Source organism: Anser cygnoides, chromosome Z (assembly GCF_040182565.1).
Source record: "Anser cygnoides isolate HZ-2024a breed goose chromosome Z, Taihu_goose_T2T_genome, whole genome shotgun sequence".
NCBI lineage: Eukaryota > Metazoa > Chordata > Aves > Anseriformes > Anatidae > Anser > Anser cygnoides.
Window position 1 is genome coordinate 78,084,005 of NC_089912.1, and position 23,068 is coordinate 78,107,072.

Below are 23,068 nucleotides of genomic sequence, written 5' to 3' on the forward strand. Positions count from 1 at the left end.
ATTCACGTTTATCCATGTGAATGTGTCATTGTAGCTTAGGGCGTATTTTTGTTCAAAATGAAGGCAAGTCTAGCACATGTATGTAGAAAAGATGTAGAAAAAGATGTAGAAAAGATTTGGTGGAGTATTTTTAGATTTTTTTTAATATGAACTTAGTTAAGAAAACTAAAAAAAAAAAAGGCAGAAGACCTGTATACTTTTGTGGATGAAGACCACTTTCATGAATAAGCTGACAGACAGGAAAGGTTAAATAGCAAACACAGCAGATTTTTTAATTTGATTTTATAGACTGTAGTCTCTTATACAAAATAAGGTATGGAAATAACAGATAGCCAAATCCTGCAAATTACAAAGGGTTCTTTCAGACGTGCACTGGACCTGTCCAACTGAAGGCTATCACGGGAGCAAACATCATATTGATCTGAGGATGAGAAATTCAGCAGGTTGCACCTAACCTTCACCCAGCCCTGGAAGAGTAGCAAGAATTCCCACGACTTGAGAAACCCGGGGAAATGTCAGGTTGTTGGGGCAGTCCTATACCTAGACTGATTTGAAACAAGGATCTTGAAATCCTAGCCAAATGAGTTTAATAGGGAGGAGTGACAATTTCCAATGGACTCTAACTGCGTGTGTGATACCTGTCTGGATGAAAGGCATGGAATGTAATTAAAACTGGTGCTTTTTGCAAAGTGCTTTCAATTGAAGAAACTGATGGTTGCTGACAAAATTGCATTGCTTCGGAACTTTTCTATTCAGGCACAAGCTTGTCATGCATGTTCGTACAGAGATGTTTTCACTTTCTTGTCTCATTTAAGCATCTCCCTTGGAAGAGTGGAAGTTCTAACCTGTTTTCCAGGTTTGTGGATGAAAGATAATAGTCAGATTTGATAAAATTTTGATACTGCAGAATATAAGGTGGATTTCACTACTAGTTAGGTTTTACAGTGAAGATGAGGTAGCATTCTTCTTAATAAAATGTATTGACAACTTCAGTTGCAAAGGTGAGAGAGACAATAGAGTTCTGATCCAACAACAACAAAAAAAAGTAATGCAGAAAAACAGAAACTGAATTTTTTGCCTGCCCACTGTGGGGATACCCAAACAGACAAAATGAGCACAGCATGGTGATAGAAAATCCCTTTTTCTTGATATTACTGTCACTCTTAGCCCTATCCTGTTATTGGAAATTTGTTATTGGCAAACATAATTACTGAATATAGATTTTTTTTGTATGTTACTTTGCTTGCACCTGATACCAAGCAAACCCAGCAACTTTCCTGCAATTATTTTGTATTTCTGAGGAAATACAGAATGTTATAATGTGGGATCATCTATGATGTTCTTTTACAATCACCTTTTATGTGCTTGTATTAAATCTTTCTGTAATCCAGGACCTTGGGGTTTACTAATATCTCACAAACCTCTCTGCATATGTCTCAATGGGCACGCCTGTAAATTACTACAGCTCAAGAATACTGCCCTCTATTGGAATTGCTTTGAGAAAAATAAAGACTTGGCTAACACAGTAAATCAAACTGTCTGGGCAAAAGTCTGCAGAGGATGTTAAAAATCAATTTATCTGTTACCCATACAACACAATACAAGAGCTATTCTGACCTGCGCACTGGGCACTGATCTTTCAATTTGAAGCAGGTCCCCATTCCAAAAAGAAACTGTAATTCAGATATTTCTCTGTTACATGGACAGAAAATGTGCTTTTGAAAAGGTGAATGTGGAGACTGTTGGCTATGGTATGTTTGATAGCAAGCAGTGTTAAGAGACTATGATGTAAGCATTCTGTTAGGTTTATCTGCTAAGCTCAGTGTAAGCACCAGCTGCAACTGATCCAAAAATGCTCCCTAAATTGGAATCCATTTCTCCTGAGATTATGTAGAACTTACACATCATGTTTTGGATGGTCCTCTTTTTTTATATAGATGATTCATATAGACACAGAAACATGAATGGGTGTACCAGTCTAAGAAAACTGACTAACGTATTGAGTTAATTTGTTTCTGTAAGTGCTTGCCCTTCTCCATAGGATAATCGTCTAGGTAATCCTCTAGACATGTGATGAACTCCATCTTTAGTTCACAGAATCACAGAATAATTTAGCATGGAGGGGAACTTTGGAGCTTATCTTGCCCAACTCCCTACTGAAAGTATGTCCAACTTTGAAATCAGATCCAGCTCCAGGGTTGGATCAGGTTACTCAGGACAGTGAGTCAAATCCAGAAAAATAGAGAACCCACAGCATCACTGGACAACCTGTTCCAATGCTTGACCACCCTTCTTGTCAAATTGGTTTTTGTAATATCTATTCAGAATATGCCGTACTGCAACTTGTGGATGATGCCAGTTCAGAAGACAAATGCTTTTTAATCCAGAAGAAACTGTGTTGAGAAAGGGTTGATAGATGATATTTAAAAATATTCATAGAAAAAAATACTTCAAGGATAAACAAAAGTTTGGAAAATAGTTTGCATGTTTAGTCGCAATGTAGTTGTTTTATATGCAAAAGTTGGCTGTCACAGCATCTTGCCCACTGGAGAAGTAGAATGTGTGTAGATCTGTATTCATTAGAGGGATACACACACTTGTAAGATCATAGTGTTGTACAAAATAGACCAGCTTTCAAAATAAAGAATTGTACTTCTACCACTAGCTGTTAAGTTTAGAGCAATTTAATAACATATTATGTGGTTTATATATAATGTGATTGTGGTATTCACTCCTTACGTGCTTTAAGTATATATACAAGTTTTGGTGCCTGAGTCATCTATCTATCTGCAAGCCACAGCAGACTCATACCCTCTGTCAAGTGTGGTAGTGGTGGGGAAGTAATGCATATTGATTAGGAAATTTTATCTTATTATTTCTGTTTTTAGCTTCCTCTTTATATAAATAGCTTTATATATAGTCTTACTTAAATAATTGCCTCTATTTAAAAATAAAGGAATGTGGTTTTTTTTCCTGCTAATACTATTTATTAGGTGACTTTTTATGGTACCTTTCTCCACAGTTCGAATTTTGTCATGTTTAATTTATAAATATCCTTTGATTTTATATCATATCTCACCTGTATACTTTCCTTTATTCTCATTCACTGTGATAAAATAGCTCCTTTGGCTCATAGAATCATAGCATCTAGGTTGGAAAAGACCTTCAAGATCACCAAGTCCAACCATCAACCTGACATAGCGAGCCCCACCACTAAACCATGTCCCTAAATGCCACATCCACACGTCTCAAATACCTCCAGGGACGCTGACTCCACCACTTCTACTTCCCTGGGCAGCCCGTTACAATGATTGTCCACCGTTTATGAGAATAAATACTTCCCGATATCCACTGTAAACCTCCCATGGTGCAACTGAAGGCCGTTGCCTCACATCCTATCACTTGTCACCCGGGAAGAGTGACCAACACCTACCTCACTTCAACCTCCTTTCAAGTAGTTGTAGAGGGTGATGAGGTCTCCCCTCAGCCTCCTTTTCTTCAGACTAAACAGCCCCAGTTCCCTCATCCACTCCTCATAATTCTTGTTTTCTGGGCTCTTTACCAGCTTCATTGTTCTTCCCTTAATGTCTTCCGCCAACTCAATATCTTTCTTGTAGTGAGGGTCCCAAAACTGATGACTCAAGGTGCTCAAGGTGCGGTCTCACCAGTGCTGCGTCCAAGGTGACAATCCCTTCCCTAGTCCTGCTGGCCACACCATTTCTGGTGCAGGCCAGGAGGCTGTGGGCCCTCTTGGCCAGCTGGACCACAGCTGGCTCACGTTCAGCTGGCTGTAGACCAGCACCCCCAGGTCCTTTTCTGCCAGGTAGCTTTCCAGCCACCCTACCCGAGCCTGTACCACTACAAGGGGTCGTTATGCCTCAAGTGCAGCACCCAGCGGTTAGCCCTGTTGCATGCCACACAACTGGATGCAGCCCATTGACCTAGCCTGTCCAGATCCTTCTGCAGATCCTTTCTACCCTCATACAGTACTCATTGTAAACTTTGATTTTTCAGGGGTTTTAAATTCTTTTAAACCCATCATTTTCTGTTCTATAATTGTTTTCAAATTTGACTGAAATAGTTGTTCTGTGTATCACAGATTACACTTTTAAAATAATAGAAACAAAGCTACAATGCCCCCTCTCTGATTAGTGATTACATTTTAAAAAAATTAAGTTAATTTATTATCTTTTTTTTTCTTCCGATTAAGATTTCCACATACGACAATTTAGTTTCTCACATTAACCTGCACTTATTTGCTTTCTCTGAGGCTTTTGTTTTCTTTGTTCCATTTATTCTCTTCATTAGTAATGCCTAGAGCTGAGAAGAAATAGATACAAATTCAGTGTGTCTGAGTGCAAAGTTCTCCATAAATTAAAGTTTTGTGCTCTCTTCTGTTATATTTTGAGCTTAAGTCAGAAATACTGTATGTTGATATTTTGTCAGACATATTTTTCAAAAGTTGACTAAACTTTTGAATGGATTTTTCCTTTTAAAATACAAAGAGATAATAATTTTGAGAAGACATGATGCCCAGTCAAGAGCTTAACTTAGAGCTCTGAGCCTTCTGTCTTCTAATCTGCTCAGAAGCAGCTTAACAACAAGGATTTCCCTTAAACAGGGTTGGGGAGCACTCCTACACACCCTGTGTAACATTTGAAGTCAAAAGGGATTCATGAGTTTAGAACAGCTCAGTAACAGAAAAAAACACCAACTGAAGTAGCTACTTCAGACAAATAAAATAACAGTGGTACTAACATTAATCCTGGTATCACAGAAAGGAAATGATTGAGTGGTGATATAAATTATGGAACATATCCCAAAGTTTCATCTTTGTCATGTAAAAAATTACAATTATACATTTTTTTCTTGTATGCTAACTGCTAAAGTAAATCATCCTATGACACTGGGCAATAGCTCAGAGTAATAACACCAGTGCATAATAAAAGAGCTGCAGTCCTTGAAGATCATATATCTGCAGGAAAAGAAAGCTGCAATGACAAGATGAAGGCAAGTGATCAAGCTCTTGGGTATTTCTAAAAGAACAGAGAGGTAAACTCTTGAATTCTAGATTGTTATTTTACCAAAATTTCTTAGAAAATTAGATAAAATTAGCTTATTATGTTCTGGTTCTTTCATCCGGTGAATGAAATAAGTATGAAGACATCTTATGCAGTCGTCAAGAACACCTGACAAATAATGGATCTTGATTTCACTACTGTAAAAAGAAATTTTTAAGTGGATATTTAAAAAAATGCATGAGCATGCAGAAATAAAACCATGATCATTTTACCATGCCATTTGTATGCTAATTAAAGAAAACAAATGTCTAAATGCAGTTGGTGAAGTCCACAGGAAATATGAGGCCCCATATAAATCATCTGCTCAGATTATCCTAAAAATGTCTATAGAAAATCTTTGCAGACCCCTAGCAGTCACCTCCACATTTCCACCACCTGCATTAATAAATGGATAGCCAAGACTCAGTTTCAAACATGCAGATGTGCAATTGCTTGCTGAATCAGAGCCCATGCTGTGGATTTCTGATTTTCTGAGAAGTCAGTGCTCATTGAAGAATTTATTATCGCCAATATGAGACTACTGTGAATAACTTACTTAAGTGAGGAAAGAAATGTTCTAAAAGTGGAAATATGAAATAAGGTGACAGAAAGAGTGGTAAGAAGAAGAGATTTAATCCAAAAAATTATTGGCAATGCGTCCTTTTTTATGTGATGTCTATCTCTTGTTATACAGTCTTCAAGACTGTGTCCCTCCTATCCCTCCTGAAAAATATGAACTTATATTTAAACTTAGATTGCTTGATTAAAGAGAAAGGCTACTTGAGTATAATTTCCTTCTTAAATTATTGTAATTAGCATGCGGCTCGGTAGTCATGTGGTGCCATTTGTTTATGAAGAAAATAGATAAGCATTTTGCAGGGTAAATATGGTTCATTTGGCAATTTAATTGAAACAGTGGGACTATCACTTTGCTAGCATTTTTAATGCATTTAATTGAAACAAATGTGTGTGCAGTTGGACCAATCCTAAGTGAACAAAAACCAGACAAATAAATCTGTATTTTTACATATGCATTCCATTAATCTGGAATTGCAAGCAAATTTTTGTTGCACTTGAAAATCCCGATAAAGCAAAAATACATAGGTAGCTTTTGCCCAAGTTATGTTAAGTAATGTTAAATATTGACCAAACGTTCTGGGGAGTGTTAAGAAACAACACAGTCTTAGGTCTGTGTTGGAAAGGCTAATTGTTCTAACTGTTGAATTTCTAAAGGTATGTGGGAAAACAGTGACTTTGCTTTTTATTTTTGAAATTGCAATCATTTCCTAAAAGAAGAGTTTATGTTTTAGGGCAGGCTGTAATTACCTTCCTAAGGTCTGTTATTCCAACAGTAGAACTAGTTTCTAATAAAAAGAAATCCATAGCGGTACTTTAAGAATCCTTGAGAAGAGCCTTGTGACCTGGCCACCTTTGTTGCATGATATTAGGGGATAACCAAAGGAAAAAATGTGAGCATTTTATTTCAAGGGATATGTATTTTTCTCTCAGATGTACATTTTTGCTCCTCCAATATCCATTTCAGCTATCATAAATTTCATACTGGTTTTGAAATTTTATTTGTTGTCAGTCTTGAATTTAGAATGTCAGAACATTTCCTTGGACAGAAGTGTCTACCACAGACTCCCAGGTCCCTTTTTAGGCATGATTCCTAATACTTATAGTCCACATCTAGCCTTTATTAAGAATCAAACCTTGTTTAATACTTCGAATTTACTGAAAAATCTGCCCTTTTTCAGGCAAAGCAGGTGAATCAGGTTATAGTTGTTTTGTTTCCTGTAATCAGAATGTGAAGCCAGCTTTTTTTTTTTTTATGGATAGTGAACTGAAGGCAAGTCCTTTATTATCTTCTGCTTGCCTTGATTTACTTTTAGAGCAGATTTCCATTTATGACCCAAGACAATGTCTTTATTTTATTTTTTTTTGTGGAAATTCACTTACACTGAATGTGGGGTGATAAAAAAGTAACTGCGGTCACTCTGGGATAGTAAAAAAAATGTTTTCACTTAAGGACCCTCATCCCCATCTTCATCATCTTTCTAAAAAGAGGGAATATTGTTAAGATCTGCAGGGTATACAAAGCGCACTTTGTGGAGGCATACTGCAGCATTTTTATGTAGTCAAAGCTTTGTAGAATGAAATATAACCTATAATTCCAAAACTCTATTGGAGAATGAGGAAATTACAGGAACTAAAAGTCCACAGGATTAAAAGATGACATATCTGTATTGAGTTTGTTATTGCATGTATTTTATGAACTGGTCAGATAGCAGAAAAAAAAAAAAAAAACTTACTAATTGAATTTCAGACAAAGGGATATTCCCTGAAATTAGTATTAACACTATCAGTTGCAAATAGCAATGCATGGCTGAAGCTCAGAGCATCGATTTTATTATACTTCTTGTATTTTCAAATATTCCTACTTCAGTTTCATTTTTGTTTTTCACAAAAATCAAGCAGATGATGGATTATTCCTCTCTCATCTCTGCAGAAATATCTAACTGTAGAAAACATTTTGATATTTCCATGGCTTGAGGCTTCAGTGCCCACAGAGAAAAATGTGTCCTTTTCAGCAAAATCTTTAATTGATTTCTAAGTTGAAAAAAGTAATGTATTGTTGGTAATACACAAAACTCTTCCCCTTACCCTCAGGTTATCATTTTATCTATGGGTAAATCTTGAAAGACTACAATAGTTAATTTGCTGTCAGAAGTGATAATACGATGGTGCACTTTTTTGTTTTTTCAGCAGCAACCTAGGAAAGCAATTTTCCTTGTTTTCTGCATTTTCACATTTATTAGAACCAAAATTTTTCCCAGAGTTTTTATTCTTGAAAGCTATACTAGATTGTTTTTTATGGTTGTCTTGTTTGCACGCTGTCTTCCATCTTACTGTCTACCATGAAGAACTGAGAAGCTTCTTCTGCAAAACTTATGTGAAATTTTATGCAGTTATTCCTTGTTTTGCTGAGCTACACAATATCATTTTTCTACTTACTGTGGAAAGCAAAGGGCTCTGTTTAATTTGAAGGAGGTTCATCTTCAATTATTGATGGAATAATATCACAATCACGGTTGTGATCCATTAAGCAAGGGTAACTCAACCAGCTAAAAATGCATAAGTAATACTTAAATTCTGTCTTGCACGAGTACTCTCTCTGTTCTGCACTGTAGCTTGGGTTAGTAGACCTTAAATACTGTGTTCCACAATAAATATGTGTCAAAAATATCTTTAGGAAACAACAAGTTAAGATAGTCAGGTATATCTATAAAATAGACTAAAGCAACACTGAAAATGTACTTTAACCCGTATTTCTCAGCATTTTTGTAATAGCTAAAGTAATTTCTGTATGAAGTTTAAAGAGAAATTAATGATTTGTAGGTACTGACTCTTAAGACAGGAAAAAAAAACAGTTGTTGACTGAGATTAGAAGTATACAAATCTATTTCAAGAAAGTGATATGAAAAAAATTAATCAACCTTGAGCAAACGTAGCTCAGATTCATTCTGTCAGTAATTGCTCTGGGAGGGCAACCACTTGAAATATTTCTGTCATTCCCAGTTCTTTGCTTCTGTCTAACCAAAGTCTTCACTCATGAAGCAGTTGTCTGTGTTAGGATTTGATACGATCTCTACATTTGTTTTCTTCATGCTTTGATTTGGTTTGTTTTCTTGGAGAAGCTCTGTGCAATTACTGTCTTAAGCTTATATAAAATCTGTTGCCCCTTCTGTTACGTGGCCTCACTCCTCCTGTCTTGGCAACAGCTGCACAGCATGATGAAAATGTCTGCCTGGCGTTCTCCTCTATTTATAGGGTGTTGACCTTAGATCAGAATTTCCAGAAAACTCTTTAATGGCCTCTGCTCAGAAGGCTTAGGCTCTGTCAGAACAAGTTGCCTTTCTGTCTTATTTCAACTGATGAATTTCTCACTAAAGTATGCATTTAAGTATAATAATGTCCATATGAGAGAAAAAATAGCCCATTAAATAGTCACTAAAAAGCCCTTTCAGAATTTCTTTCTCTACAAGCAATCTTTACCTGGATGACAAATGTAAAGTACAGAAGCAGGGGCTAAGAACAATATTCCTTTAAGTCTCAAATATGAAGCCACAGTACAGACTTTTTCCAGATATGGAAGTCAATGCAGTCTTATGATGAAGAACCTTGTTTGGTCAGTTATTGTTCAAAGACTGTTTTTTCAGTCTTTGTCAGAAGTCAGAATACAGTCAGAATTCTGTATTGGAAACAAGTTTTAATCACAGATACATTATTTAGTGTTGCTGTGCAAAGACTTGAATGATTGCTTGAGCCTTGCTCTTAAATGTGAAAAAACAAATAAGGAGATGTCCCTGAAAATAGCATGTGGGAGGGTCAGACTAAAGCATTTTAGCTTCCTGTTATGCCCCCTTCTGTGCATAACGCATAAACAGTTATTTTTGATGTTTTTTGGACCAGTGGTCATTAGAAAAATAAATTCAATTTAAAACAAGGAAATAGAGCAAGTAAATGTTATCCATGTTTTTGCCTAGAGCTTTATATTTTGTTACTTCTGTTTTCAATTATGTATGCTTTATATCGCATCATTTTCCATCTTACTCTGCAGATTTTTCGAAAGGTTCGTAATATGATTTTCCTTTTTAAAGGTGCATTCAGAAAGAGAGCATCATGAGCATATTTGACATCTTTTCACATTTTTATAGGAATGGACATTTAAATAAGACTATTATTAAAGTAAACATGTTTTTAAATTGATTTTTTTTCCCAAGTTACTTGGCTTTCAGCAGTAAACAAAACAGTTGAACCATGCATTATTTTCTTGCACAAGCAGTAAAAAATGGATGGTTGCCTACAAGAAAGCTGGACCAGAGCAAGGTATCACAGCCCCTTCTGAGAGCAGTTGACTGTTGGCAAGAAAGTTTGTGGAGCAAACTCTACCCTGCTCAAGCAAAATCAACTGTGTTTGCTTAAGCAATTTCAATAGGTGTCTCAAGTTAGTATGTCCAGAGCACACTGAGGAGTGTTCATGCGAGCCGTGCAGCCAGTGGGTCTCTCGCAGGAGGTGTTTCTGGCTGGTAGCAATACCTGCAGCCAACAGCAAGGTAACATTTCACCCACCCCAGCTCAATCCACCAGCCCCCTCAGACTCCAAGCTTGCGCTAACAGTATGCATGCATCCTCACCGTGTGTGCCTGCCCGGAGGAAACCCCATGGAAAACAGCAGGGTTCAAGCTCTTCCTTAGTCACAGGGAGAGAGACCTCTGCACCCTTGCTTCTAGAGCACTAGGAGAAAGGTGTTTTGGGGACTGATTTTTCCCGTCTCTCCTGTTGAGGCTGTACCACTCAGTGTAAATGAGTATTCACTGCACCAGTACTTGGTAAGAGCCAGTGGGTACAACAGCTTTAAGAGAGAGATTGACCTTCTTGGAGGTTATCGTATAAAGTTCCAGACTTTCAAAATGGGTGGAAAAGGGTCTGAATGTGGGTTTCTAAATCAACACTACCCCTGGGTTCACAGAAGCTTCTGTCTCTAATTCAAGACTTGGTTCAGCAGAAAAGTTTGGAAATGTTTACTAGGTTGAAATTCAGAAGAGGTGAAGGTGGTTGATGTGGATAAAAGTGTGGTGACGCTACAAAATGGTGAATGGTTCCTAACTGGACAAGACCCTGAGCAATGAAATACGACTTCAAAATTGGCCCGGTTTTGAATGAGGGGCCTGGACCGAATGAGCACCAAGCTCCCTTTCCAGCCTAAATTATTCTGCGAGTTGGTGATTCTTGATGTGTTTACACAGTGTAATGTAGAACAACGTGTTAGTTCAGACACTGTTTAGACATAGCTTTATCCCAGCTGGTGTGTTGCAATTCTGGTTGGTTGTGACTGTGTAGTTATTGCAGTGAATACCGTAACAGTAACAATTGTTAGCTTGTTACAATTGTTACAAAAAAAATCTAAAGAGATATATTTTTTGTGCAGTTTTGGCAAATTGAGGAAAAGGTCTAAGACTGCAATCAAAATACTCAGTAACATATAAAACTGAACAAACTGCTGTTACTTTGTGCCATGAGCACAGATGTTTCTTCTGGGGTAATTTCAGTAAATAAGATAGTTCTTGGGGGGTCCTGTCAAGCTACCTTCTCTTCCCTCATTCCCTTTTTCCCTCCAAAGAATTGCTGTAATTTTAGTGTCTCTACATTTATTAACCTGGTGTGCAAAAATGTCAAATGACAGCTTTCCAGGAGGAGAAACGAGACTACTGTTCAGGCCACAGGGGAACACAAGGGAATTTCAAGCCCTGTGACTCAGAAAGAAAAGCTGAGAGGGATTTTGTTTTAATTTTCTTGTATTTCAATCTTGGCTTTCCCTCAACTTCTCCCTGCATTCAGTAATCTATTTTTTAAGCCTGCAAACCATTCAGAGTCTTAAATTACTGGCATCACAGTGGCTTCTCTGGCTAGACTATATTGGTGGTGGAGGACACCACCCTTGATTCCTCAAGATTTTCATCTAAGAAAGAAAAATGTCCTGGAGAATACATGTCCTCTGTCTAGGGGCTACTTCTCTAAGGAATTTAATTTGAGACCTAGGGGTTTTCCTTGACAAATTGGGTAGCACAGAAACATGCTATGTTCAAACTAGTTATTGGGGCAGATTTGTTCTGTAGGTAGATGATGCAGCTCTGTCAAACACCGTATACTAAGACTGACAGACAGTCTGGGAAAAAAATGAGTTATTGGTTTTTAAATAGTATTTTTTTACAGTTTGTTCCTAAACAAAAAGGTTTTAGTGCAGAAATCCATGCAGACATGCAGTGTGAGAGTTCTCTGAAACTGCACTGTAATTTGAGAGGTACGTGAACGAAGTCTGTGTAGACTGTAGCTGCATGAACTTTTATTTCTTTAATGCATAAGCCATTTTTGACAACCATTTTTCTGTGAATGTTAGGATATTAACATCTCATCAATTAAAAAAATAAAATGAAAAGGGCATACTATTGCCAGGTATCATATCTTATCCAAGGGCAGATGGAGAATGTTTGCTGCCTGCTAATAAAGAGGAACAGTACAAATCCAAATTGTGCCATTAGTTGTTTGTTTTGTGACTGAGAGATGAAGTCTGAGACTACAGGAAGTAAGAAGCTGGCAGCTGTACATTGGTAGCTGAGTATCTTCTGATGCGGAGTCAGAAATTGAGGCTGTGAAATGTTAATTGGCGTGCTACGAAGGGGATGAGCATTGTGGCTTAGTTGATTAAGATGGTGCAACATTAAAAAATGTCAGATGGAGAGGTTACTTAGATCTGTGTTTAATCATCTAGATGTTACTGTTTCTGAAATGGTAATTCAGCTTCTTCTGTAAAATTTTCAATAATTAGTGAGTATAACTTTTAATTAATGTTCTTTTCAGCCTGCAATATATTAAACTTATTGTTTCCAAGTTGTTACAGTAAACATTAGAAGTCACAGCAGCCATTTTCTGCAAAACAACTTGTTAAGGACTTGTACGCAGCTTCATAAGAACAGCTTCACCATTTTAATCAACATAAGTCACCCAGAACTAAGGGTATATTTCAAATTCAGCTATTTATTCTAAGAAATAATGGTACCTTGAAATTGTTGCAATTAATTCTCTGTGTGTTGCCACCACTTATTTCAACAGGTGACTGAGCTAGAGTGTGTGAGCAGTCAAGCCAATGCAGTCCACACACATAAAACAGAATTAAACCAGACAATACAGGAATTAGAATCTACGCTGAAGAAAAAAGAAGAGGTATTTGCTAATGTTTATTTTGGCTTTTTTGTTACATCTTTTCTAAAGGAATTCAATATTAATCTTGCAATGACTAGTAAGTGTCGTGGTATTTCCTATGGATGTAAAAATTTAATTTTTCAGCTTATTTGAAATGATTAATATTTTTCCTTCTACTTCTGTCCAATATAGAGCTAGGTATCTGAAGAACAAAAAATATCATTTTTTCATCTTTGCTTTTACTCTTTGCAAAAGTAAGTCTGCATTGAGGCACATGTGGTTTCTTTAGAGCAATCACCACACTAATGCTGTCCACACTGACTAAGAAGGGAAGCAGTCATAAGCATGCTTTCCTTTTTCTGGAGAGAGGGGTTTGGAGCAAGAAATATATCAATGCCTTTTTTTCAGGCCAATCTGTTTTTCAGTCTGTGTTAATATAGCTGACTTTTATGATCCCAAAGATAAGCCCTCTCCTTTAACGCGTGCCAAACCCCCAGTCTGTAACTTGGATGATATTTTTTGTGCCATCTGCCTTGGGCTTGGCCAGCAACAGGAAAATACAAAGAATTGGAGTAACACCTGCACTGGCATGGGTCCTAGAGGAAAAAAGATTTGTGCCACAGAATGACTGGGGATTGCCCCTTTATAGATGGGAAGAAGGAGTTGGAGGGGGCCACGTATGATGGTTTGCTTGCCCTGTTTAAGATCAGATCCCTTGAGCTCTGCATGGGCACAGACAAAGCACGCACTGGTATGTACATTTGGAGGGCCAGTGTGTCCTGCAGGGTCTCCAGCTGAGTTGTTGTTAGCTGTTTCTGAGGAGGGTGCAGGAGAAGAGCTCCTAGGAACAAACAGAACATGCTCCCAAAATGGAGGAAAGCCTTCTTCAAGCTCCCTCAGACCCGAGATTAGCCTTAGGTTGGTAATGATTCCCATTTTGGTGCCCTTGCTCTTTCACATTGTGCTGAGTTGCTGAATGCAGAGATACCTTTCCAAGAGGAGTTCTGGAAGGTAAATATGCCCCTGTAGGGAGAAATATTTGTTAGTTTTAAGTCTTTTATAGAAATCAGTGGTCAAGGCTGGTAATTTTTTGATGCTCAGCCCTGCTGCTAGTGACATAATAAGCAGCTCACAGATGAAAATTGGATTTTTCTCATGAAAAAATGGGAAAGGATAGATTATAACAGAACATAAAAAACAAAATTGTTTCTCAAATTACAAGGACTCTTAATATTCCAAGAAAAAAAAAATATTTCAAGTCTTTTGGATGGGAAGGAGGCTTGGACTTGCATGACAAAGAAAATACTTGTCTTTATTGTTGTTTATTCACAAGGGGATTGCCTTTTGGGGACTGTGATTCAGGAGTATTGGGAGCAGAGCTTAAACTTCATGTGCTATGATAGGTAGTAGCCAGTTGCCAGTTTTGGTATCATTGCTACGCCTTGCTCAGGAGAAGAAGAAGTAGCCAGCTTACCTGTACTGAAGCCAATCCAAATAATATGTTGCTAAAGAAGTTGTTTCTTCTCCTTTAGGAAATAGAAAGATTGAAACAAGAAATTGACAATGCCAGAGAGCTCCAGGCACAGAGGGATTCTCTGACCCAGAAGTTACAGGTGAGCTATAGTGCATCATCTTCATTTAGATAGAAGGGAAAAATGATCTTCAAGTGAGCAGTTTACATCAGCAACTTCTGCTGTATTGATCGAAGCTGCTGGGTAAATATATAAGTTGTAAAGTGGTGGGTCAAGATGCTCTTGGGGAATTTGTACCACAATTTCCACCTGCGGTAAGTCATTATTTTTTTACCGAGGAAACAGAACCAAATTTCATTTATAATGCCACCGAACTCCACCCAGCTCTGAGGCAAGCAGATGTCCTTCATCAATACATGTCGTGGGCAGTTCTGGTCTCATTTTCACAGCAATGTCTTGTCATAGGTCTCATGTGCCACTGAACTATCAGGCTTGTTGATAAGCATCATGTTGGTATGAGTCTGTATTCAGCTTCTAAGCATTCTCTGATAAAGGTTAAAGTGTTCTTGCAGAGTACAGACTTTAAAAACAGAATTTGACATTTTATTTTTAGGATTATATATGATTATTTAGAATCGTATTTTTATTGTTTGTTTTGCTTTGTTTTGTTGTTTTTTGTTGTTGTTGTTGTTGTTGTTTTTTTGTCGTCTTCTTTTTTCTGTGTTGATCCTTCACTGTGTGTAGAGCCAGATACCTCAGCCTACTGGAAGCAGTATACCCTCCCTTGCCATGTCTGAGCTCCTGTCCTTCTGTTGCTGGGCTGACCAGCCAGCATGGACATGACCCCCTTAGGAAGCATCAGCCTTCTGATTGAGGTTGACCCAGAGCTGAGATGGGTTTAAACTCTGAATTCAGACGTCAGAGTTTTGATACAGCTGGAAACTCAGGCATTAAATAGCTCCAAATCCAAAGTGCTGAAATGTGACCATCACTATTCTGCATCTTAACCTATATCGTGCCAAAAACAAGCTCTGCCAGGCTATCCACAGCTAAAAGATCATCAAGTGGATATTCTTTGAAATGTGTTATGTGAATTGAAACTTTCTTGAATCTCATTTTAACCTACAGAATAAACCACATTAGAACAAAATTACTGTATTCATTCTCCCCCATTCTTAAGTCAAATTATTTGTAAAAAAAACTATGTTATTACAGTGCTTCTTTGAAGATTGTTTTGAGTACACCTGAGCTTGCCTGTTCCACTATTCCAAAAACTGTTGCTGACTTTAAGCATGGGAGTTTTCAGATGAAAAGGAACTTATATGAGTGACTTAAAAATGAGATTATAATGAAAGTTAGAAATTGTGCTAGCAGTGACATATGTAATAATATCAGCATAAGACCACATGAAAAGTAATAATGAGCTGGGAAATAGTCATCCTTAGCAAGCAGAGTTATGAGATACTAGCAAAAGGCTGAAGATTTTTGAGAATCTGTAAATCCTAACTTTTTATTAATAATTATACTTCACAAAGGTTGTAGCTTCCTTTTGAGATATATATTTATCTTAGGAACCAAATGGATGTATTATATATATAGGTCCATATGTCACATTGTAGGTGATCAGTTTCTCAAAATGGTTAGGATCTGACATAAAAGTTGCTCTTCTTCAGGTTAAAGCTTATTACTGACCTGATGCAGCTCTTACAAAAGATCTTAAGTCTTTGCGTACTGCAGTACTCATTCTGCTTTGACAGCAGTGGCCTTCTCCAAGCCACTTCACCCTACACCTGTGATGTCAGAGAAATTGTGTTTTCTTCCATAGCTCCGGTCTGACCATCCCACATCTGTTCGCTTCGTTGACTCATTGTCTATTTTCAGAGTGATTGTCTCTAGGGTCTGTATCTGTTCATCACACACTTTTCTCTTCCGCTTTGTTTTTCACCCTCTTGCGTTCGCAAATGGATTATGTAACTCTATAATATTTTGGAATGCAGCCTATATGAAAAACATTATACAAAGAAATTATTATTCCAAGGTATGTTGCATTTCTGACACATTTATATCAGGGAATGAATTTGAAATCCATCACTGGGAAATCTCAGTGAGCAGCAGTATGTTATCACTGCAAAGGGTAAGTATCAGGGCCCTTGTTACTTAATAGTTTAATTAATTAAGACATATCAATCAGTCATGATCAGTGTGACTCTCACAGCAAGTCAGGATATCTTTATTACTGTGCCTGATCCCTAAATACAGCTGTTGTGTATGATTTGAATATTTAATACTGATCCTTACTCTGACTTCCATAAGAGATTATTACAGTGCGAATAGCAAAAATGATTTGTTAATAATTTATTTTTTAAAAGAAAATAATCTATGAGAAGTGATTATGCCTGCTGTAAGAGCTTGAAAAAACAGTGTACAATAAACCTTGTAAAGGGCCTGAATGGATCAGAAGAGTAGGTGAGATTAATTGCAAATAAAGCGAAATGACACAAGTAGGGGAATGGATTATGTTATGTGGATACCTCTCCCCTTCTTCCATTAAGAAGCAGCAGTTCTGAGGCGGACTGTAATAGGAAGCTGCACATGATCCGGACATGAACTTGTAACTCAATACTATTATAACAATCACTAAAACTAATCTAGGGTAAGATATGTCAGGATCACAAGTAAAATTCGGTAAGCAGCGTTTTCCAGAAACCAACAGCAGAAGGCTTGAGCGGCCAGTATTGTGTGAAATACCAGAAGGGCTGTGCCACCCAGCGGAGCTGAGGGGACACTGAGCCCCATTTCCATGCCACACGAGGTCACTTTGCCATGGAGGGCCCTAGTCCCTGTGGCACTGAGGCCATGTAGCACGTGCCAGCGCTTGGCGTGGAGGTCAGGTGTAGGCCCAGCGAGGGACAGCCTGCGGTGGGTGCCGACGGGGTTACAGTCACCTAGCTTGCTTGCTCCTAACACCTGTGAGGAAGCTGATCGTTGCCTAAGTACACACCTGTTTTAATTTACGTAGTTTCTACAAGCTCCCTTTTTCAGCTAGTCTCCTTTAATCCCTTGGCAACTATTTTATCTGTGTGAAACAGATTAAAATAATCTTTCTCTTGATCCTGGCGGCAAGGGGTAATGCCTGCTCTCAGCTCTGTTGTTCGAGGCCAGTGGCCAAAAATCTGTCATTTTTACTTTGCCCCTTTACAAACAAGCAGTAGGCGAGGCACTCCGGTTATGAGGAGATGTGGCTGCGTGAAACGAGTTGGTCCGAAAGCTGAGAGCGGCTCCATTAAAGCTGTGTGACCCAAACCTGCTGTAAAGGCAGGCAGCATTTAAAAAATGTCACTGCACATAAATACTAATTTGGTGTGCACTTTTCCAGAAAATGGCTGCTCAGGGTGTATGGTGTACCAAGTGCACTGTCCCTGTGCTGCCTTCAGTAGTGGTTTTCATAGCTGAAATTAAGAAATAATTATCAGCCCTCACTGCAGAGCAGCCGTGATCTCTCCTCCCAGCGCTGCTGGTGGTCCCAGCCTGGGACCACTATGGTGCAGACCTTGGCGATGGGGCAGCCAGATGAGACACCCAGCCTGTGCTTGAGGCTTTAAGTATTCTACAAGTGGTTTCACCTTGATCGGTCTTGCTCAGTTTTATTCCAGTCCTAATTTTCAGTGTGAAAAGGCATATAACTTGGGACAGAAGTAAGGTGTTACTCCCCTGTACATAAAGCAGTGATCTGGATGGGCTTCTGTGTGAGTCCATCTGATGGGGACTGATGTCCTTGAGCAATTCATGTAGTCTAAATAAGGGGAGTTTCGAATTTAAGTAATCCTTTGAGAAGCTGTTTTCACTAGGTGGCATATTTCTGAATGGCAGAAGTGATAACTAAATATCACATACATTGTGCACCGACTAAATTTTATCTCTGTTCAAATGAGTCTGTCCTTCAGATGAATTATTGAAAAAATGGAGGAAAGGATAGATTCTCAATCCAAATAGCAGTCTGGGTTCTGGTTTTGGCATTATGGAAACTTCAAAGGGTCACAAATTATTCTAAAAACAAAAGTAGCGCATGAATGCCAAGAGGAGGTTAGACTGCTTTCTGTTTGTAGATAACGCATTAACATGTTATGTATTTTCTCTGAAGGAAGTAGAAATTCGAAACAAAGACCTGGAAGGCCAGCTGTCTGATCTAGAGCAACGTCTGGAGAAAAGTCAGAATGAGCAAGAAGCTTTTCGCAATAACTTGAAGACACTTTTAGAAATTCTTGATGGAAAAATATTTGAACTAACAGAGTTACGGGATAACTTGGCCAAGCTAATAGAATGCAGCTAAAGAAAATGGGATTTCAGTGCCAATCAGCTTAAAGATGCACTGTCTCTCTTTGTAGGACTGTGTTGGGCTCTGCATCAAAGTTGCACAAAATTAGAAAATGCTCCTCTGAGAGGGCTTGTTTTAAATTTGAGTCATATTTCAATGTAAAATTTAGAACTCAGCTTGTAGCTAGTTGAAGAAAAAGAAACAACGAACAACAAAAAAAAAACTTGAATTACAAATTACCTCCTTGTACATTATTGGCCATAGATAACTTGAAAGATACTAACAGTAATTGAATGCAATCCTTTTCTAAGTATCAGTGATGGAAGAATTAGCAGTGTCCCAGGTCACATCCCCTTTTTGTGATAGACACAATATAGGTTGTTTGCTCTTTTATTTATTTAAGATATTTAATTGCTGTGTTTTGTGCAAGAAGTTAGTGATGACAGCCCTGTATTTTGTTGTTCTTAATAATTTCTCAGGATACTTTGCACTGTGGAGAAACAGTGCCATTACCAATTTATTCTTGCCGGGGTGAGAGAGAGTTGCATCTTTAATTGAAACGAAGTTACTAACTGCTTGTGTAAAGTTCTTCTTTTTGGGTTATTTCAGTTGGTTGGTCAGTTGGTGGTTGGTTTCTTTGCTTGTTTGTTGCTTTTGTTTTTGCCTTTTTTTTTTTTTAATTTATATAAAAGACCGTATTTCTTTATGGAACTTACTCAAGTGTTCTACAATATTGTCCAATGTAAGGTTTACTTTTTCACGTGAATTCCATGTAATTACAGTGAGATACTATCTTCCACTAAATTGTATTTTGAATCCAACCAATGATGGCAGGTGAGTCCCCCAGGAAAAAAAAAAAAAAAAAGAAAGAAAGAAAGAAAAAAAAAGAAATGAGAATTTTAAATGTAAAATTTAACTTGCACAGGTAACAAGAAATAGCCAGTCATTTGTTTTCTGGCCTTGCTGCGTATATCAAATATGTATGTTGAATTAACTGTTAGCCTGTTCTGCAGGAGACTTTTTCAGAATGTCACATGAATTTCAGGTTTTGTTGTAATGGCTTATGGGGAGCACTGTTTATTATAGACTGCATTAAGAGCATAGAGCTATTGCAAGGGATTACTCATATACTGAACTTGTCCTGCCAAGAAAGCTGTTTCTAGAAGTTTTGTTGTCATAACAAATTGAAATGGAGACATGTTTACTCTTTTATGGGTCTTCATATCACATCTTTATTGAAATGACACCAGGCAATATTCTGAACTGTTAACTAAATGTTTAAAAACAGGAAATAATTGAATTCAATTATCCTCAGTGAGCAGGTTTTAAAGTTGTTCTGATGTAATTTTAACAGACTTTTGGCAAACACATATTTCTTTATATAACAGATTTATTTAAAAAAACACACACACACAACTCTTTGAAAGGTAAGCCAAGTGTCATGTGTCTCGCATCAAAGTACATTCTTGCCATAAATTGCTTGTAACTTTGAAGAGGGCTTTTTTAAAAGGTACGAATGAGTGTCAGACTTCAGAGTCGAAAGATGCACTGACCTTTGTTTGCTCCCCAAATTAATTTGAATGTTAAACATGAAATCTAGCTGCTTATTAAATTTGTACAACACAATGCTCTCCACTTAGAGACTGCTATTGAAAACTAGAAAAGAAAAGTTTGTTTTATGTGTGTACTGTATGTATATACCATATAATACACACAGGTTATCATTTATATTAGAAATACATGCTTTATTTCTAAGATTTTTTTTTTCTTTACCAGTGATTTATCAGGTGTCCCCCGACTAGTCAGGAAAATGGTTTAGGTCAAATGCTAAACCATCATGTATTATACTGTATGTAGTGTACACAATGTTTAAGTTTTATCCATATTTTTAGGGTATTTTCTCACCTATTTTATTTATTAATGGGGTGGGGGGAGCTTGATTCAGCGTGCTACTGGTTGAAAACTTTGTGGTGAGCTACATGTTTTTCATTCGGTGGATTTTAGGCGATGGTGTGTACATCTTCATCAGGTCCACATGAGCAAGTTTCGCCAGGTTTTAATTTACCCTGGTGATGTTTGGCCCTGATTCTCCTGTCACTTGTGCTGCTGTAAACCAGATGTGACTCTGATGTGCTGTCAGCAACATTCAGTTGGCATAACATTTGTGGAAGTGCAAGGAAAATCTGGCCCATTAATGCTCGATGGACATATAAGGATGAAGAAACTAAAAACAAAAGAAAGTTGATGATGGAATAAATGTAATATTATTTTTAATGATATTATTATTGACATTTTTAAAGATATGATGTCATTTACATGTGGGAAAATAGTGGACAGAAGTATTTCCACTTAAATTTTGTGAATATGTGTGGTACATGAGTATTTCTATGTATACGTACACACACATATGTATATAAAGAACATGGAAAAATTTAGATGTGCACATTTTTAATATTTTCCTATTGAAATTAAATTTTAAATTGGAAATTGATATTTGAGAATTTCTTTTCTCATGCAGTAGATATGCTTCATTTCATTTTTTACGATTACTGAGGGCTGCACCTTTGAATTCCTAAATAGTTGTCAAACATAAATATGGGGATATGGTGGACATACGTGCACATATAAATAAAATCTGAATGCTAAGAGTATTTTTAATGTTTATTTACAGTAGGTGCGTGTTTAGTAACTGAAACCTAAGGTTCATACTTGGGTGGTTAGACCTACTATAGCCTCTCCAATTCTGTTCTAAGATAGTAGTTTGCCTGTTTGAAATGTTACTTTTCCCAGAGGCAGGTATTAAGAATTGTATCTATCTTTGACGAAACTATGGGAATATGTATACCTGAAGACAGTGTTGAGTACTGTAGCCTGAAAACAAGAACTTGCATGGGAGAGGCAAACAGTCACATCACATATAATTTGTTTTATGGCAACTACAGGAATGTTAAAAAAAAAAAAAAAGGGCAAAAAGAATTACAGAAAAAAAAAAAAAAGAAACACCTAACAAAAACTAAAGAAAAATCAAAAATACCATTTTTATTTTGAAATACATTTGCTGTTCTCTGGAGAATGTACTTTTACTCTTTATTTTTTTCCTTAAATCTTTTTCAAGTATGTGCAAGTGATAGCAGCAGCTACCTTAATCTTTCAGGTGCTACTGGATTTTGCATTAGTGTGTTATGTTGTGAAATCCTGACTTTGACATAAAAGATTTTTGTAAGTATATCCCCGCCTGGATAGTTAGTTTTTGAGTGTCTTGTTCATAATCCATCTGCCTCAATGATCCAGAAACTGCATTTTTCTATGTGGACAAAGTAAAATGTGTGAATTCATGTCTGTTACAGACTGGGAATTCCTTTTCCTGGCTAATATACCCAGGAAAGAGGAGAACAAAATGAACTGATAATGCGGAAATAGTGTTATATGGTCTCTACGAAAACACATTTTCAGGTAAAATATAAATAAATAAAGGGCTAAACCAGATGTTACACAAAAAGTATCGTTTAATGCTATTGGTGGCATTCCCAGGACAATTCCTCCAACAAAAACCCTGCAGGAATGAACGATGCATCAATTAAAGATGAATATTTTGGGATGTGTCTTGTCAGTTGTGGAAGGTTTCTGTTTTCTGTTCATTTTTTACCAGTTAGGGACTAACTCCATGTTAGCCCCTTCAATAAGGGGATAAACCTTACTTTTTAAATCATCTTTCATATTCTGTACTGAAGCGGCTACTGAACAGCGATCTGTGAACACCACCACGTGCATTGGGAGATTCATTTCAAAGGCAAAAATCATTTTTTTTTTCAGAAATACAGCATGGAAAGAGGGCTGGGAAAATGTTGCAGATCTTAGTTCTCTGCAGAACTGTGTGTGTCAACAAAAAGCACTCAACTTGGTTGGTTAAAGAAATCTTGGATCTTGAGGCCAAATATCAGTCCAATAGGGAGATTAGGTTTGGATGTCAAAGACAATTGAAAAAAACAAACATCAAGAAACTCCAGCGAAATGAGTGTAGTCTCGGTAACTGAACATGACAATTAAGTGCACAGTTATATGCTGATTTTTTTTCAAGAAATGGACCTGACCGTGCAAAACAATGTTCAGATCGTCTTGTTTACATTTTCTCAATAATGCTGCATGTGTGCACTACCTCTGAATGGTGCTAAGCAGAGAACATACTTTACAGAGTAGTAGACATTTTCTAAAATACCAATTTTTGCTTTATAGAATTAGTTCCTTCGCTTACTCCACTTACTTCAGATAAGTACGATGAATTTCACCCATTCTGTTAAACGTTCAGAAGCAACAAACGGAGTTTAGTTTGATCCTAGAGTCAGCTCAGCTCACCTTCGCCATCCTGGCTAAGCGACGCAGCCAACAGGCAGGTGCAGTGGTTGGCATCGCAGTGCCTGCAACAGCTTTGGGTCATGGGGTGGGTTTCTGCTCACTCT

General features: G+C 37.4%; 1 protein-coding gene across 4 annotated transcripts in view; it reads left to right on the plus strand.

Annotated features, from left to right (window-relative positions):
* Positions 1 to 21,839, plus strand: part of HOMER1 (homer scaffold protein 1) — an 85,609-nt gene extending 63,770 nt beyond the window's left edge. For 2 of the 4 annotated variants that reach the window (XM_066988492.1, XM_013190878.3), the window contains exons 7-9: positions 12,735 to 12,845; positions 14,357 to 14,437; positions 18,438 to 21,839. In XM_066988492.1, the coding sequence (XP_066844593.1) occupies positions 12,735 to 12,845; positions 14,357 to 14,437; positions 18,438 to 18,626 (381 nt within the window). In that variant the 3' untranslated portion in view covers positions 18,627 to 21,839. The other 2 variants (XM_013190879.3, XM_066988493.1) reach the window with 2 other exon arrangements.
* Positions 21,840 to 23,068: the final 1,229 nt, after the last annotated feature.